The 18,553-nt window shown below is 45.6% G+C and overlaps 1 protein-coding gene across 6 annotated transcripts in view; it reads right to left on the bottom strand.

Annotated features, from left to right (window-relative positions):
* Positions 1 to 824: 824 nt before the first annotated feature.
* Positions 825 to 18,553, bottom strand: part of ADAMTS9 (ADAM metallopeptidase with thrombospondin type 1 motif 9) — an 80,760-nt gene continuing 63,031 nt past the window's right edge. For 5 of the 6 annotated variants that reach the window (XM_061455821.1, XM_061455823.1, XM_061455820.1 and 2 more), the window contains 11 exons: positions 16,833 to 17,006; positions 11,116 to 11,286; positions 9,462 to 9,656; positions 7,375 to 7,507; positions 7,050 to 7,144; positions 6,796 to 6,890; positions 6,568 to 6,701; positions 5,046 to 5,137; positions 3,322 to 3,426; positions 1,217 to 1,311; positions 825 to 1,097 (listed from right to left, as the gene is read on the bottom strand). In XM_061455821.1, the coding sequence (XP_061311805.1) occupies positions 1,222 to 1,311; positions 3,322 to 3,426; positions 5,046 to 5,137; positions 6,568 to 6,701; positions 6,796 to 6,890; positions 7,050 to 7,144; positions 7,375 to 7,507; positions 9,462 to 9,656; positions 11,116 to 11,286; positions 16,833 to 17,006 (1,284 nt within the window). In that variant the 3' untranslated portion in view covers positions 825 to 1,097; positions 1,217 to 1,221. Of the gene's footprint in view, positions 1,098 to 1,216; positions 1,312 to 3,321; positions 3,427 to 5,045; positions 5,138 to 6,567; positions 6,702 to 6,795; positions 6,891 to 7,049; positions 7,145 to 7,374; positions 7,508 to 9,461; positions 9,657 to 11,115; positions 11,287 to 16,832; positions 17,007 to 18,553 lie in introns of those variants that run through there. The other variant, XR_009743820.1, reaches the window with a different exon arrangement.

Below are 18,553 nucleotides of genomic sequence, written 5' to 3'. Positions count from 1 at the left end.
AGTCCCCTAGCCAAGAGGAAGGGCTGGCTTGGCTGGGCTTGCTGTCCCACATCCCCTGCGGTCCACACTGGCCCCAGGGGAGATAACACTGCAGGGGTGCTTTCAGCTTCCCGTTAGGATTTTGTGACAATGTCCATAAGAACCCGTATCACTTCTCAGCACACAGCCCAGGGAAACATATGGGCTGATCAGCCTGTCTGGGATGAGTTAATACCCCGCTTCCAGATGGAGCAGGAAGCACAGTGGCACATGCAATTAGGAGACAAAGATATGGTTTTTAAAAAAGCGAGTTCTCTTCAGGGCCCTACGAAAAAGGGGCTTGAGCTGAAGATCCATCTGCAGGAATTTTCCTAAACCTGGGGTAGATCTTAATTTAGAATCATAGAATAGTTAGGGTTGGAAAGGACCTTGAGATCAGTTTATTTGAACCTGACAATTTTTCTGCTTTCTTCCCTTTTTCACTGATAAAGGCACTGGATTAACTAAAACTACAGAGCATTAATAAATACCATGTTAGCACCAAACCAGTGCTTTTAGCACTGGCCACAGAGGTCATGTGAAATTCAAAACATACCTAAAAGATAAAGATTGCTAATGCAACTAGCACTGTATTCATTGTCATGTTTTCCTCGAGTGCTGTCAGCCTAATCCCTAAAAATAAAATTTAAGCACATCTTGTCTATTTTCCTTAACATAAAGACAGATTGAAATGCCAAAAATACCCCTATGCAGATTGTGTAGCACCGTAGAGGGCAAAAGCAGCCCATAACTGAAGGAAAATTACTGATTGAAAGTAAACAACTGAATACAGTGACAATAAAGTATCACTTGTCATAATGCTACATATAATGTAGAGTACGCAAAATGCAGTGGTTTGACTGCAGGATTTAACAATAAAAAATAAAAATAGGAAAAGCAGCCTTAATATCATGATTTTACGTACAAAAATATTAAATCAAAATAAATAATTCCAAACATAAATATTAACCTGTACATTAAGAATATGCGATCTATATACATACATAAACATAAAAAAGTGGAAGGCAGAGGTATTGCATCGCTATCCTTCATTCGTCTCATCTCCGCTTGCAGACAACCTAGAAAATATAGACAAGGTGTACATTAAAGTCAGACCATCATCTTCTGAAGCCATATCTGCTCCTCTAGGATGTTTTGGGAAGGATTTCCCTTCATGCAGGAGCAGCAGGGAACTTACCATGGCTATAACACCTGAACATCAAGGCCTGTTCCAGATGATGGAGTACACTTCCCACAGTAACCGCCACATTTTCCTACTACTTTGGTACCATCCTGCAGGCAAAATCAGAAATAACATCTCAGGTAAGGGCTCAGGAATAACATGCTGTGGAAGGGCTGGATCTGGGTTATTCTAGTAAGGGTTTTTATAGAAAATGCCTTGAAAGGAAAACAAATTACGTCTAAATCAATCTATGAAATCAATGTTATATTTAAATATATGCAAATGTAATTCTCTTTAGTGCTACCAGGTCAGATGGTGAACACAAATAAGAAAGGGTAGTTTTGATTCATTACATTGAAAGATGCCCAAGGAGAAGATCATTTGGAGGGGTATCTCAAGGGTATTTGCTTTCTCCAAACTGCCCCACAGTGAATAACTGTAGTGTAGCGGAAAACTCAGCTCATGCAAAACCGCATCTAGACAATAACAGCTTTCAGCTGTGCCTGAGCACGTGAAGGGCACAGGAAAGGTATTTGCAGGTGATACCAAGAAACATCCATTTGGAAGGAAAAGGTCTGGAGTGGCTGCAGCGACAAGAAGGAAAGCAATGGGCTGAGGCTCTGCTACTTGCTAAGGTGCTGTCTCTCCCCAGTTCTGCATTTCCAAAGCCAGAAAAGACAAAGGAAAATGTGGAGAGGTCCTGGGGTTAGCCTAGTCTCCAGGAAAGCTCAGCAAGGATGATGCAACTCTGGTCTTGAGTCAGGAGATTAACATCTCCATCTGACCTTCCTCATCCCACCTCTGCAGAGTCGTTCTCCTCTTGGTCATTAAGACGGACAGACAGTCCTTGAGGGGAGCTCAGCCCTCAATTACCAGAAAATTGGACCTAAGTGCAGGACAAGCTTGCACAAAGCATTTATTTTTAAACGAGCTCCATCCTGCCCTTGACACTATTGATCTGTGATTGCAGCAGGCTGCTATCATCTCTTCTCATGATGCCTGACTGTCTCCTGATCCTGCAGGCAATTACACCCTTGGAACAGCACTTGACAGATGCCAGTGGGTGATGGAGGTAAGAGTTGTCTCCTTGACCCTTATTCTTTAAAGTTTGTTTTAATTCTGTTAGCTGTGGTGGTGTCTGCTCTCCACAACCCCCAAGTCGGCTGCATCTTCTTTCTGAAAGGTAGAACAGCAAAGCACCTGCCAGAACTAAGCTACCAGGTCTGTGCTGGTCCCACCTACACTGGAGGATGATTTGCTGCAATGTGGTTGGACCAGTAGCATTTAATTCTCCTTTAAGAGCACTAGCACTGATGAGGCTCATGGGGCTCCCCAGAGCCAGGGATACCGACAGCAGTACAGGAGAGGATATTTTGCAAATTGCTTTCTATGAAATGGTTATGGTGACATCCGTAAGTTTGGAGAGCTTTAACAGGGGCAGTTGGGATGACTCATATGAAGTAACAGCCAAAAAAGCAGTCCTGGGTTTCTCCAATTTCAGAACATGACACAGAAGCAACAGTATGTGAAGGCACACAGTGATGGGGGTGTTAACAGGCAGGCAAATTAAGCCATACAAGTTCAGATTTGGGCGTGGGGTGATTCTGAAGGTCTGTCTGGCTTACCCAGAGACCACAGGTTAGTGAAGCCACAGGTAGATGCAGGGGACAGTGCCCTGCAATGCAGCTGTGAGGACTCCAGTCTCTCCCAAGCAGATAAACCCATCCCAGTGGGACAGTCCATATCCTCCTCACTTTATTAGCAGCCCTTTGGGAACATTCCTACTGAGGGCACTCGGCTGGCCCATAGACCCTCTGCAGCCCTGACCACATGTGTCCTGCCTGCTGTGTGATATACACTCTATGCTGGACATCTCAGACAACTAATTAAGGATATTACCCCACAGCACTCATGGTTAAGCAGGCTCACCAATTAATTGCAACAACTCACATCAAGTTAAACCCACTAGCTCCTGCTCTCCCCATGCAATTACAGACAACAATTTAATGTCAGATGCTATTCTTTTGTTAGTGTCTACTTGGAAGATGTTACCATGAAACACAACATGGCAATTAAAAGCCTTACGAGCAGGTATAACCATAGGTAAAATTACAACTCACTGGGGATTTCTGGATTTCTGACACCGCATAATTCCCTTGTGAGAGCCACTTTGCTCGTCCCGTTAAGGTCAGGCCTGTCCCGTACAGGTCTATGCTGAAGCGACCCTAAAAAGCAAGCAGATGAGCCTGGTTAGCCCAAAACCCCGTGCTTTGGCCTCCTGTGACTTTCCATAGTACCACTTTTCCAACAGGATCTTGCCAGCGATGTTTTAAATGTCTTCCATCGCTCTGACAGTGATAAGCACATATTGTTTGAATCACAGCATGTCTTGGGTTAGGAATTTCCTTCTTGGTGGCTGCAGGAAAGGAGGGGTTTTATCTTGGGTTTTCACTGCTTTTTCGCGGTTTGCCGGCTGAGGGCATTCTTGGCTTTTCCATGGCAAACTGCGGAGCATGACGTGTTCCGACAGCTGATGGGAAAGGTACCCCAGGGATGCGCTGCAGCGGCTCTCACTGCTCCCTCCTCAGCTGGAGAGGGCACACTTGTCCGTGTTTTCCCTGTTTTCCACTGGGTTTCCCCCCTCTGGACTTCAGTAAAATCAAAACTCTTTCAATTGCTTATTTCTTAAAAACGTCCTTCACTTCATTCCACCCCATCTCCAAATCCCCCAAATGAAGGAAAACTAAGGGCTACGCCTTCATCCAACGCACAGCCCCCCCGCCTTTGCCTTAGTCCCATGGCACACCCCAGCCCTGCCTGTTTTGGGACCCAAGGAGGAATCATTTGGACACATCCCCAGGCTGACCCACAACCCACCATGGCCGCATGGTACCAGATGGTTGTTAGCTCTGCTCCTTGCAGTGGCTGCCTTGGGAATGCTGATTTTCTGTGAGGATCAAACTGTCTGGGTCAAGTAGATGGATATTAACATTCATGAGCCTTCCTGAGGTAGGAAGTCAATCCCTAAGCTGCTGAGCTACGCAGAAAAGCTTCAGCTCTAAAAGTACGGAGGGAAGGAGATGGAGAGGTTTGCCCTCTACCGTGTGTTGCAGCGACTCCTTGATTAATGCTCTTTGCAAATATGGTCCACCAAATAGCCTGGACTATCCAAACATAGAATCCTGGAATAGTTAGGGCTGGAAAGGACCTCAAGATCATCTAGTTCCAACCCCAAACACATCACTTATCATCCTCCAGCTCCACAAAAGCTAATTGTGCTGGGGACAGGGAGCAATCCACCTATAGCAAAGTGTTAATCAGTCTCCTAAAGACTTTGAAGAAAGCGTATTTTTTTCCAAGCAACTGGGCTTGGAATAGATATCCTACATCACCTCCTAGAGCTTCCAAGGAGGTAACTTAGCCTGTGCCCAGCTCCATACTTTTATGGCCAGCACCTCATGGTGCTGGGACAGGCTGGATTTGCCCTGATGCACAGGAAATGTTCAAAACCAGGTTGGATGGGGCATTGAGCAACCTGGTCTAGTGGAAGTTGTCCCTGCCATTGGAGCTAGGTGATCTTTAAGTTCTAACCCAAACCCTTTACTGTTGACTGAGGCCCAGGGGAATGTCCCTTAGCCAGTCCTGACAGTGGCCTGATAATGACCTGACATTTTCACTCATGGAAAATGGAAGGTGCTTCCTTCATGGACAAAATGAAGCTTCCAATCACTAAGATGAGAATGTGACACTCACCAAGATTGGGCTAATGTGATCAGCAGTAATTAATAGAGGACCTGGACATAACAAATGTCACCAATTGCTATGAAATGCTATTGTGAAATACCTGCGGGCACTTGGCTGCACTGTAGCAGTCCCCAGCAGTGGCATAAGGCACAGGTCGTCCATCATGTGTCCGTGCAAACTGTAAATCAGTTGCTGTGGAGAATAGTTGGTGAATAACACGGAAAGAAAGATGCAGGGGAAGAGACAACACGATTGTAAATATGCTGTTTGCTAACGTTGAAATTCACTAAAGCCGGTTTCACACATGAATCTTAAAACTGCTGGATTTTTAATATTAAATCCCTCTATTCATCCCACATGTGACTCCCAGGATGTGAGCATTGACTTTAACAAGACACTTAAACACTCAAACTTCACAGTTCAGTTTAAGCACATTGGTGATTTAGGGCCTAGGTGTAAATAAGAACAAAACTCAAACCCATGACTTGGGTTTTATTTCTCCGTCAGAAAATAACCCACTTTCAAGAAAGCCATGGGACCTCCTAAATCTCCTTTTTAAACAAAGGCAAACAACTATCTCAGTGCTCTCCTGGCTGCCTCAGCACAGGGGTCGGGGTTTCAAAGGGAATTGGGGTATTTTGCTCTGGAGGGATGTGAAGTAATCAAGACTCATTTAGATGGGGATGTGAGATAGCTCCTGCCTGACAGAGGTAGGTGCCCAGCTCCTTTTGAAATTCAAAGGGAGCTGGTATCAAATTTCCCAAGGGTGGTTCTTTTGAGCTCTTTACCTTTACAGACTATTAGTAGCTTTTTACAGACTCATAGACTGGGAGGTCTCATGGCTTGAAAATTAAGTGATTAAAAAAAAAATCCTTATCAGATAAAGAGTCATTTTACAAGGAAGGATTTTTGATTCACTGAAAAACATCTCTGCTAGATGCTGAATGAACCTCCAACAATATGTTGTGCTTTTAAATCATTTGATGGAAACTGATAGTATCTCTGGAGTCAGTGGGACTGAAACCATGACCCTGTGGGATGCTGCAGGCTCCCAGCTCCCATGAATGATAAGAGAGACAGGGTATCACTTATACTGCACAGCTACATTCCCCTCTGCCCCTGCAAATCCAGGGCCTCAGCTCCATCACTCTCCACACAAGTTATTTCCCCATCATCTGGCTCTGTCAAGGGCTTCCTCCACCCTGGCCCAAAGGGACCAGCATTCTGACCCCAGAGGAGTCCCCTGTGCTGGGATCTCCTGACACAAGTGTATGTTAAATGAGGTTAAGCCTTCCGAGTCCCATCTGAAAATAGAAGACCAAATGAAATACAGTCCTGAAAAAGCCCTGGCCTGCCAGGAGCATGCAAATATTCATTCTGCACAGCAGATGTACCAGCAACTGTTTGAATGTCTTTCCATATTATGGAGAATAAGTATGAGCATCTCTGAGGTACTCAACTTGCAGTCTCTAAGCTTAAAGCAGCAAACAAGTGACCAAGTTTCAAAACAGGAGAGCTCAGGAATGTTGCTCACTACAGTACTACTGCTTGCTTCTAGTTACAGCTACATTTGTGTAAAATAAACATATTGTTTTTAATGGTAAGGCCCTGTTTTTACTCACTTATTATTTGCATAGTGTTCAGGTCCAGCCTTACTTTGCTGAAGGTGGAAAACCCAGCTGCTGTGTAATCTTTCCTACACTGGCAGTCTTCTCGTCTGCTCCCGTTATACGGACATTCAGTCGGGTTATGCAATCTAAATCAAAAGAAAACCCTTTCTACTCATGACCGAAAAATATTGCCATGGAAAATAAAACCACTGTGAAGCTCAGGATTAAGGGATTTCCTACCTGTATCCATACACTTCTGAAAAATTCTCTGCATCCCCATTTACAAGGGTCATGTACTCCTTGGGGCTGTCAGTCTGCATCCCAGAGCAATATACCTGAGAAAGAGAAGCCAGAGTTTTGTCAGGCATCCTGTGCAAAGGGATGGGCAAGAAAATCAAAGGTAGAAAATCCAAGAGCAGAAGTGAAAAGCACACACAGGGTCCTCTTGCACCTTAGGGAAATGCATTAACTATCAATCTGTTGCTGAAATGCACCTTTAATGTCTTCCCTTTGACTTGAAGGAAATATTCGCCATCTTCAATGACACCTTTGAGATTTTTAATGTCCTTGCAACTCCTTGGTAATTCACCTGAAACAAAACAGAAACACTTGTAGTCACTGAGCAACTGTACATCAACATTTGTTTTGTAACACTGTGTGGCATCCAAAGCACCAAAACACCTTGTTTATCTTATGACAGGTTTCCCTGAAATGCCTTAGTGCTTAGCTGGATGGCTCCCAGTGCTTGGAAACGCTGCGTATCTCTAGTTTGAGTGGGAAAGATGTTGAAGCCACGAGAAAGGCAAATCTGCGACTTACAGTCATGGACGCTGTGGCATGCCCTCCTCTCTTCAGGTTTCAGATCCGCTTGGCACAAGCTGCTGACCTGGTCATCGTTCGTCAAGCACTGCACTGAGCGGTGCATGACTCCAACTCCACAGGTGACAGAGCACTGCAAGACAGAGATTCGTGCTTTATCTCCAGGGTTTCTGGGCTTCAGAAGTACAGGCACAGACTGTTTCTCTTGTACCAAGAGACAGCAGCAAAGCCCCTGATCCTGCAAAGTATTCAAACCCAGACTTAATTTTAAGCAAATGAGTAGTCCTCTTGATTATTAATCATTTCACTATTATTGTCATTAATTGTTTCAAGAAAATGACTGTACTTTGTTTAGCACTTGCATGCTTTACTGGATGAGGCATTTGGTTAATGTGAACCATGTGCTCCTGAAATTGTTTGTATTTCACATTAGGAAGGTCATACAAGGGAGAAATCTTCACCAGAAGGCCTGAATGGTAGAAATCCTCTCCTGGTGGCTGGGAGACATTGCTTGGGTCACTGACATGGCCCTCAAAACAAACACAATGTGGGTTGGTACTTTCTATCCATATTGCACCAAAAAAACCCCACAGTCTCCAAACCCTCTCTCCCCTCACCCTCTGGAAAAATCTGTGCAAACAGCAAAAAACTGTCATCCTCAAACAGCTCAAATCAAGGGCAATCTTTATGCTGAAACTGCACAAGTTACTGGAGCTACGAAGCAGCAGCTTGTGTGAGTTGGCTGCTGCTAAGCATGGGCTATGGGAGTTTGGAGCATCTTGCTCCACCTCCACAGCTTATTTTTTCAAGTACTGGAGAACTGAAAATCAGCTCTTTCTACAGATACCAGGTTGGGCCGCCAAGAAAATGATGCTGCTTGTCTACTGAGAAATGATTAGTCTAAAGGACACACCACGAAGGAGAAGGTCTTCAATGGCTCATGGTATTCACAGCTTGTCATTTATTCTTCCTTAGGTTCAGATCCATAAAACTTAACTAAGGAGCTGAGCAGGACTCTCTTTGTCCATCAAAGGTGATGGTATTTTACATTAAATCCCTTTGAAAATCAGAGATGAGAAGGGTCATGGCATATGGTAGTCACTGGGACGTTCAGCAGCCCAAAGTGAGGAGAAAGGTCTGGCTTTCTGAAATGGATACTCCTTGCAATGAACTTGTATTAATGAGTTGGACATTTTACACTGAAATTCTGGAGAAAATACCAGTTAATTGAGGCTGAGCTCTTTGCTGTAACTCCTCTGCCTTGACTTTCAGGGATGATCTGAAGCTTCCTATGGAGCAGGAGCAACTTAGGTTTCAAATGGTTCTGCCATTTACTTTGACAGTTTCCACTGCGTTTTGCTTGATTTGACCCTTGTTGCCTTGTAAAGGTTTGACAAATTCCTACAAATGCCTGAGCTGGGTTAATAAATCAAATTTATGGGAGGAACACCACATTTCAAAGGATGTCAGGAACACAAGAAGTGAAATGTTATCACCTTAACTAAAACCTGATCTTGTAGTTCAGGCCCCCAAAAGAGGCTCAACACAAATAACTTTAGCAGAAAGGCTAAGTTCTTTCCCCTGCCCTGTTCCAGCCTTTATAAAGAGGAGGTCATGTGGAGAGGGAAGAAAGTAAAATCCTTTTAAGGCTCAAATTACCAGCATTTTGGCCTATAGGTGGTTCCCAAGTCTTGCTCATACACATGGACAAGATCAACCCTAGTTGCCAGCTATCCATCAATCCTTCTAGCACCACACTTTCAAAACACTCCTTTTCTGGCAAAGACCCCACTTTCTGACTAAGCATTCAGCATGACTATCAACACTGCCACCAATTTTGGCTACATCCAAACTTGAAATCATGATTCTACTTGTAGCTGCTGGGACTCCCCCATACGATGGGGTTCAATCTGGAGCATGGAGCCCTACACACACCAGGGCTGTTGCTGCACAAGGGTATTCATTGCATTCATTTCTGCAGCTTTTAAGCATTTCCCCACCAAACTTTCAGACCATGTCTCCTGGTGTAAGGAAAAAAAAGTTTGTTCCAATGATTTCGGTTATAAAAAGAAGTTTGCCAAACTCACGCTTCCCCAGTTGCCAACACGCCAGGATGCTGAGACAGGGCACTCCCCAAGGTAGCAGGGCTGGATGTTGGGTGGCTGCGTGCCAGGACAGTTGACTGTGTTCTGGTACCCGTACTCATAGTGGTCCTTTCCGGTGTAAATCTCACTGCAGGACACGAGGCGCTGCTTGTATCCCTTCCCACATGTAACGGAGCACTGCGAGCAGAGGAAGTGCCTGTTAGCACTGCATGCTTTAGGAAGGCTGCCCAAAATGGCAGGGAAAAGCAGGCTTGACAGCTTGAGGGATCATTAGTAACTATTTAAGCCAGCCATGAATACTGTGAGTGGCTACAAGTGGACCAGTGCCCAACACTGCGCACACTGTTCCTCCCTGTGTCGCTCCTACAGCTTCTCCAGGACTCCCTACTCCGGGTTGGCTCCTGGGCACATGGAATCTCTCCCTAAGGGCAAAGAAAGGTGCACAAGATCCTTGGGAGCTCAGAAGTGCTTCTGTTATTTGGGTTTCTTTTTTTTTCTTTCCCCTTTTTTGTTTTGGTTTGGGTTTTGCCATGGGATGCACAGAGAAAGAAAATGGTCAAGATTGACCCTGAATAGCAGGTACTTGGCAGTAACTAGACAAAAAGGGAAGATTTTCCTTGTAATTAAAGGGCAGATAGTGCTCCTATCCTCTTCACCAACAGGCTGAGTGGGAGCTGGGGAGAGCTGAGCTCTGGTTCTGTGAGGCTTTGCCCACCTTTGTGTCTTCATGGGCCTGAAGGGGGGGGGGGGGGTGTGTGTGTGTCACAGGAGGTGAGAGGGAGTGGTGGGCATCTGGGCAAGGGGCAGCCAGGGCTTGATATTAGCACCTTAATATTTCTCTTAGAAAACCACCCAGGAAACCAGGCTTCTCCAACAAATTCTCATCTCTGCATTTCTCCCTCCTGCGCTGTCTTGGGTGGTTTGCCTCTCCTCCCCCTCAGCCCCAGCCTGTTTTCTTTTTCTCCCTTTCCTTGTTCTTTCTTTCTAATCAGTGCTGTGTCAGCAGCTGCCTTGTCATTTCCCTCTGCTGCTCCTCCAAGTGGAAAGTAATCCTTCACTCGCAGCATAAGGAAACAGGCTGAGATTAGCCCAGGTCCTCCTGCATGCAGTGCCTGCCACAAAGAAAACCCATCTGCTTTCCTTGCTGAGCCCTCTCCCAGCAGTGAGAGTGAACCTGCTGCCTTTGCTCATGCCAGAGACAACACCAAGGAAGGATGTCCCTTCAGTCATGTCCAGGCTCACCTTTACCCCTGGATGCTCACCCAGACCCTTGCTCATGGAGCTCACTGGAAGGAATAAAACCAAATAAATGAAATGAAATAGCACAAACCCACAGAGGGTGCCTGTTGGAGGCAACGTGCTTTGGAAGAAAATTGCCTCTAGGTATTAGTTAGGATGCTAAGCATGCTGGCATTTATAGTCTTTAATATCCTGGTCTTCTCCCACAGCCCTGCTCCTATCTTTCCAGCAGGGAAACTGCACACTGAAACAACCCCCAAAATAACACCACGCAGCGCTGCCCTGCCACTGTTGATTTGGGCTGCAATATCTCACCGAGGCCAGTGGCAAGAGGGGGACAGCGTGGCCTGGTGCAGAACAGCACATCCCCTATGGAGGGACAGGGATGGGGACTCACCTCCGACCACTCTCCAGTGATCCAGACGTATTCGCAGGGTGGCAGCCCGCAGCTCTCGATCTCGGGAGGGCGTTTGCTGGCATCGCAGTAGCCACTGTTCTGCGGTTGCTTGTTCTCATCCACACAGAACACCTTGCGGTACCGGGATGCTTCCCCGCATGTCTTCATGCACTGTTTGCAACAAACAACAGCTCATGCTACACATCGGGGACTTTAGCAAATCAACCCACATCCGGAGCAAGCCCTCCTGGCGGCCTGAGTGAGTAGATAGCTTTATGCCCTGTATTGGCATCTTCCATTGGTATCACCCAAGGCCAAATTTGATGCTGGATGTTGAGGGAGCATCCAGTGACAAACTGCTCCCATCCTCTGGAGCAAATTCCAAATGTAGGGAGAGAAGAGAAACTGAGGTAGCAAGTATTGGGATGGGGCAGATGTGGAGTCCAGTGATGGGACCAAGAGATGCAGGGATGGGCATGCCAGGCCAGGAGATGCAGCAAGGGGGAAAGGGGCTGATCCTCAGCATTTGATAGGCCAAGGGGAAACAGCTTTAAACTGAAAGAGGGGATACATAAATATTAGGAAGATATTAGACATTAGGCAGAAGTTCTTCCCTGTGAAGGTGCTGAGGCGCTGGCACAGGTGCCCAGAGAAACTGTGGTTGCCCCATCCCTGGCAGTGTTCAAGGCCGGGTTGGACAGGGCTTGGAGCAACCTGCTCTAGTGGAAGGTGTCCCTGCCTCTGGCAGGGGGTTGCAACTGGATGAGCTTTAAGGTCCCTTCCAACAGAAGCCATTCTGTGATTCTATTTCAGCCTTAGTAAACACAGCTGTTTGGAGAATGACAACCCAGCCATCCCCCTTCCAACATACACCCTTGGCTGTGGCTGGTGTGGGGGGTTCCCTTCCCCTGTCCTTGCCAGCAGGCGAGCAGCAGCACTCTGCCCTCCCATGGCATGGGGCACATCTCTGCAGCTGCTGCAACAGAGGCAGCCCTATGGATTTATTCTCTTTTCAACACTGCCCTGAGTAATATTGAGCAACCCATGCTAGCTGGGCACAACTGCTCCCTGGGGGCTTCTGGAGACTTTAAGGACTTTGTTCTTTCTCTGCTCACCTTGGAAAAAGCTATGATCCTGGAAGTGGGTCTGTGCTTGGAGAACATCTTACAGAAAACACACATAAAACAAACTACATCAGAGTACAAGCAGCTGTCTGGATAAAGCCCTATTTTCTTAAAGTTATATCCTGAAATGGACTTCTAACACTTTCAACTAACTGGATTAACAAGGAGAAACATGCATGAAAATAATCATTTTATGTAACATGCAGGAAATGTCTTCCCCTAAGGAAAAGGATAAAACATTCAGTCAGACCATCCCAATTTGTACAGAAACACTACTTGCAGTCAGATAGGACTGTCCCAGTTTAATTTAGTTAGAGTCTCACCCTCCAAACATCATTTCCAGCCTCCCCAAAGTGACTCCTGCTTTCCTGACTGGCCCACAATTAGCAAGATTATTAGTGGTTTCAGCTAATTGCAAAGCACAGGCACTGTCAGGCCTTCACTTTCCATAATTAGCTGTCAGAACTAAGACTTTGAAAAATCAGATCAATCCATAGGAGAAGCAGCAAACCAGGAATGTCACAGCAACCTTGGTTGTAAATATTTAGTAACTGAGCAAAGTGGAGGGCAATGGTGAAGGAGAGGCAGCCCCACAAAGCAGCATCTATTCTGAAGGAATAACTTAGGAGCTCTCAGGCAACAGTCAACACTGCAAAATCTGTAGTCTACCAGAAGACCCCAAGGGCTTCGTGTGCTTTCAACCTTATTTACTCTCTTGCTATAAAAGTCCTTGGACTAGAAGCTTCTCCCAGGTCTGTGCTGAAACACAGTGATCCTATGGGTATTGGAGGAGTTTGATTTCCCCAGACAGCAAACAAGCTGTGCTATATTTGCCCTTCTCCAATATCTCCCTGTTATATAAGTAAAATCTGGAAGGGGGTTTATACATGTGAATAAGGAATCATTATGTTCCATCATCACGTAGCTTCTCTTTCAGGGGCAGCATGAACCCCAAACCTTCCTGTTCCTTCTCAACAAGGAACTCTCCAGCGCAGTGAGAGCGGCGCCATGGGATGCTCAGAGCCTGCCTTGCCTCTGGTTTGGGATACACCAGCACAGCACATGGTCGTTAGCACAGAGTGAATCGTTTCAGCCCTCTGCTGCTCACACTCAAAGGAGGCACCTTTCAAAGATTAGGAAAACACAAGGCTGATCTTGTCTCCTCCCCTTAATGTATAATTAAGCCTAAATTTGCAAAGTACATTGGATCAGGCTTAATTTTAAAAGGATGAACAACCTCTATGCCATCAATGCATCTTTTGACACTGGTTTTGAAGAGTTATCATATCAAAAGCCCTTCCTGGTTTAAAATCATTAGTTGCTGATGAGAGATTGACAACTTCAAGCACATACCAGCCTGCTTTGGGTTTCTCTGCAAATAGTGGTTACATGGCAAATAAACATGAGCCAGCCCCTGTGCATTTTATCATCATCAGTAAATTAAAGTTTGATGATTTGTATTTTTAGGTATAACTGGCAATTAAATTAATCCCATTGAGATATTAAATATGGCTCAAAGACAGCGAGGCCATCATCAAATAAATCAAAGAGAAGCACTCCAGAGTTTCCAATCAGCTACCCCAAGGTTATAAAACATTATTCATGTAGGAAGTGGACAGTTCAGGTAGCATGAAAAGGCTATTTTTCCTTTTAATACGGTGATAGATTTTGTATGAAATCTCATGTTCATGACTGATCTAAATCTCCCACAAAACAGAGGAGCCAGGGTATAAAAGCTATTGATAGCAAGGGCTGAAAAACAGCTCAGGCATTTGACAATATTCATCTCTTTTGCCTCATTTCCCATATTCTGAATTGTTTTCCTGGCAGTTCAAATTAAGAACAATTTCAAACACTTCTGCAACTGTTTTGGAAGAGTAATAATAGTAATTAAAAACCCCAAAGGCACAGCTTTGCAAAAGCATTCTTTGGCATCTCATTTTAAATCAAAATCTGACACAGAGATGAAATGAAACCCCAAGCCACGAACACTCCAAACATGCCTTGGGTAACTCTGCAATCCCAGTCAGACAAGGATTTTCCCCCAAATGGCAAATGTCAAAGATTCAAGCACTGCATTGCAGCTTCCAGAGAGGTTCATATTAAAAAAACCCTTTTTCTCCCCAATATTCCCTTTTTCTTTGTGACCATGGTCTGAGTTTTACTTTGACATTAACAAGGACCTTTCTATTGAGTTTCTTCTCCCTGGTGGGGGTATTGAGGACAGCTAATTAATGGCGATACACCAACAGAGCAATAAATGGTTTCCAGTAAGTTCCCTCTTCCTTTTATGGGCAAGACCAACTTTTTTTCATAAAAATAACAACAAAAAGGAACAATACAAAAACCCATCTTTACAGATTCCCTTTAAAGATAAGAAATCAAGAATAAGATAGTGCTGGGATGTTTATTTTACATCCTGCCTTTCGTATCAATTAGGGTTCATTGCTGTTCCCTGCTCAGAGATACTAACGCAGTCTCTGCCTCCTCACTACGAATAATATGTAGCCCCTACTTATGGCTGGGGAGAAGCTGCTATTACTTTCTTTCACCAGGTATATCAGAACAAAATAAGAAGTGCTCAGAACTGCTTGGAGTCAGCCAAAGGGCAGAGCTCACATTTGGGATCTCCTGCGTGTCTCTATTAATGGTTATTTATGGTTGAGGAAACTTTCAGCCCAGCTTTCCTCTAGCAAAGCTCCCAAGGGAAAAAAAACAACAACAAACCTCTGTAACACAGTAAATTTTTTCCCAGTGTTGGGAAACTGAGGAAAATATCAGCATCCACCTCCCACCAAGGGCTTGGTAGGGTAGAAGCAGGCAGAGGCCTCTTGCCACTGGTTTGAGAAGTTGTAAAAGTAAAGCGAAGAAGCAAAATGATGGGGTAGGAGCTGTGGCTTTTCAGAGCTAATTACACCATTGGATAAGGATTGCAACTGCATGCTGTTTGCTGACCTACTTTGCCGCCTGTAAATTTATTAGCTGAGGAAATTTAACGGGCTCTGTAAAAGCAAAAGTTCATCGCAAGGAATTTGCTCGAGCCTCCTGGGCTGTTCCTACATTTCTTTTCCAGGCTAGGATGTTTCCATTGGGTACCACTGAGCCATCAGCTTAGCTCTGAATCATAGAATCATAGAATAGTTAGGGTTGGAAAGGACCTTAAGATCATCCAGTTCCAACCCCCTGCCATGGACAAGGACACATCACACCAGACCATGTAGCAAGCTAAACTTATTTACACTATTCCTACCAGGCCAATGTGCCTAGTATATTAGGGGATATTAGACAATGTCACACACCCAAGTGCTTGCAGTCTGGGGTGCTCAGCACAGTGAGGAGCTAAGAAATAGCTCATGAAAGAGGAAGGATGAGAGAAAAACAGGTGCTGACCTCACCTTGAATCTTTCCTTGCAGCAGCAGAGAAGCTGCACAGCCTCTGTACATGTGAGATGCTTTTTCTCTTATCAGTAAATTTGCTTTTCCTATCTTCCCCCTTTTTTTCCTTCTTTTTTTCCTTAGTGACACAACAAGGGCAGGCTCTCAAGTGCCTGTGAACACCAAGGCTTTGAGCAGTAAGCCAGCAACACTTCTCTATCTTCTGTTACCGGAGCATGAGGCCCCGTTTTGCATTTACACCATGGCCTCTTTACAGTGTCTCAGCAGGCAAAGGAACCTCAGCCAATTTCATTCCACTTCAAGACCTCCCTGGGCCATGCAGGAGCAATATAAAAGCAGCCTGACTGCCAGTGAATGCTGGACCCCTCCATCCCCTGCATCCCCATGGAGGGCCCATGGCGTGCAATCCCCTCCTCCCTATGTGACAAGGACATCCGCTCCATAGGAGTGGTGGCCCCTTTGCAGGTGTGTGACACAGGAGTCAGCTCACCAGAGCTGGCAGCTCCATCACCTTTCCCATTTCCAAGGCTGGCAGTCCCTGGGAAGAGCCTGGGACAATAGGACAGGGATGGATGAGGGCTGGGGCAGGGATAACTAAAAACTGAATTAAGCCAGAACAAAATTCATCATTTTGGTGCCTGGTCTGAGCTCTTTCTGCCAAAACCTGTTGTATACCTCAAAGCCTGCCACAGTGCACAGCATTTCCTGTGGGACACTGCATCTCACCTCTGCTTATAGCTTGACAAAAAGCATGGACCAGGAGCTCGGTGAAAGGAAAGAGACGGCAGAAGGAGCTGGGGGAAGGGGTCAGAAAAGTGGGAATTACCAGTCCTTCAAACCCAGAAGCACAGGGCTGACTGCTGGAGCAGCACAGCAGGGCTCAGCCTCCAGGAACAGACCCAAATCTGCCCTACCCCAAACCTGCTCACCATTTGCATAGGTCCCAGCCAAAGACAGGGCAGCACAAAGCCATGTATTAACCCTATCGAGGTATTTCTCAGCTCCCCCTTCCACCCAGCACATGTGAGTGTTTCCTCTGCTTTATCTTTTGGAAAGCCCAGTTTGCAACCCCAAAACCCCATCCTTCCAGCACTGACCTCCAGCCTCAGCAACTCCCCATCTCCAGCATCATCCTGCACCGCACACAGAGCACAAGTGACGTGACCCCAGGGAAGGGAAGGGGGGGACCCCGCTTACCGCTTGCCATTCGCCAGCTGCCCAGCGGTGCGTGGGGCACTCGGGGAGGTGGCAGTCCTGCTGCGGAGGGGGACGGCTGGACGGGTCACACTCTGCCTCCTCGGCTGCCTTCGGGGTGCCGCTGTGACAGTGGACGGCGCGGCGCTGGACACCCCGGCCACAGGACACCGAGCACTGGAGGAAGGGACAAAAGGTGAGTGGTGGTCGCAGCTTCACGGTAAGTTCTGTGGGTTCGCCCTCTGCTTTGAACTCAGCGGCTGTGATAGCAACGCGCTAAAGCCAGCATTTAAACTTCCAGGGGAGGCTTTTCTGCAGACAGAAATCCCTGCTCCGCTCAAGCAAGCAGGAATACTGCAGTGGGCTTCAGTGGGGTCAGGATTTCTGTTGCAAAAACCTCTGGAGATGGATAGCCGCACTGCTAAACTTAAACCACAGCATGCCAGAGACAGGCTCTGCCTGTTACTTCACAGGCACTCAGCTCAAGAAGGTAATAGCTCAAAATGTATCAAATGCCACAACTGGAGTGGAGTTTAATGAAAAGCAAACTTGGATTATATAGAAGAAAGTGTGTAGCAGTAGAAAGGTAAAGGTATGATACAAGCTGGGGTTTCTTTCAGTGAGCATCTAAACATGCCCATGCACACAAGCCTGTTAGCTTGTGAAAATAAATGTCTTTTTTTAATGAACTGCATTTCACATTTCCTTCATTACACTGTGGGCACATTCCTCCCCACTTCTAGGCACAGCAAAAAGAGCCCGAATTCCTCTGTTTCTCAGACATTTTCAAATTATCATCTTCACTAAAATGCTTTTAACAGCTTGTTTTTAGTTTCATGCAACATTTCTTAGTGTTGTGACTGCACACTGTAATATGTTTAGCAGTACGTAATGTCCCTCTGGTATGGATTCTTCCGGGCTAGATCTTAAAGTATACTGTATAGATTTGGAATAAAGAGAATTTGCATTTATAGAAGAAAGCATGTAAAAATCAAAGGTATGTATTTACAACACATCTATTACAGTTAGCCATCTGCTGAATTAACCATCAATATAAGTAATCTTATTAATACATCAGGAACTAAGAAAACAAGTTTGCAGACCGTTATTGCAATACCCATAGAAGTGAGACTTCTTAAGGCAGGGAATTAAGCAGTGCCTAATGGGGAAGCAACTCTCTCTTCTGCAGAGTATTCCTCTGTAATTCTCCATTTGCTTTACTATCCAAATACCCCATAAAGCCAAGAAAACCAAAGAAAAGCTGACTGTGAATATCTGCCTGGCTCCAGATATTCGTTAGATGGTGGAAGGGACTTTTTTTTTTTTGTGTAACTTTTGAAAGTAGCAGTGAGATTTCTGTCACTGGTGATGCAAATGCTTCCCATATGCTGCGCTGCTGCCCTCTGATTAACAGCACTGTGTTTGTCCTATGCATTCCACAGGGAACAATTAAACTGAATAATGGCCACAAACTTGGAGAAACACGTACACAAGGATGCATACCATGCTCCAAAATGCATCTTGGTTTGCATTTATCAGTCACCTAAAAGGCACATGCCTGGGTATGTTATGATAAAGGAGCACTAGCAATGTAGTAGGTCTTTCACAGGGGCTGTGCTATGTGTGACACCCAGGTAGAGTGGGTCTGGGGAGACAGAGGTTGGTACCTGTCTGTGCTGGGCAAAGCACGGCACCAGGTAAAGCCATAGACTCATTTCACTGTG

Source organism: Pezoporus flaviventris, unplaced genomic scaffold, assembly GCF_033815535.1.
Source record: "Pezoporus flaviventris isolate CSIRO_AGI_PZ_B2104156 unplaced genomic scaffold, CSIRO_AGI_Pfla_v1 ptg000021l, whole genome shotgun sequence".
Taxonomy (NCBI): domain Eukaryota; kingdom Metazoa; phylum Chordata; class Aves; order Psittaciformes; family Psittacidae; genus Pezoporus; species Pezoporus flaviventris.
The sequence above is the reverse complement of the archived record's forward strand: the minus strand, read 5'-3'. Positions and strand labels throughout refer to the sequence as shown.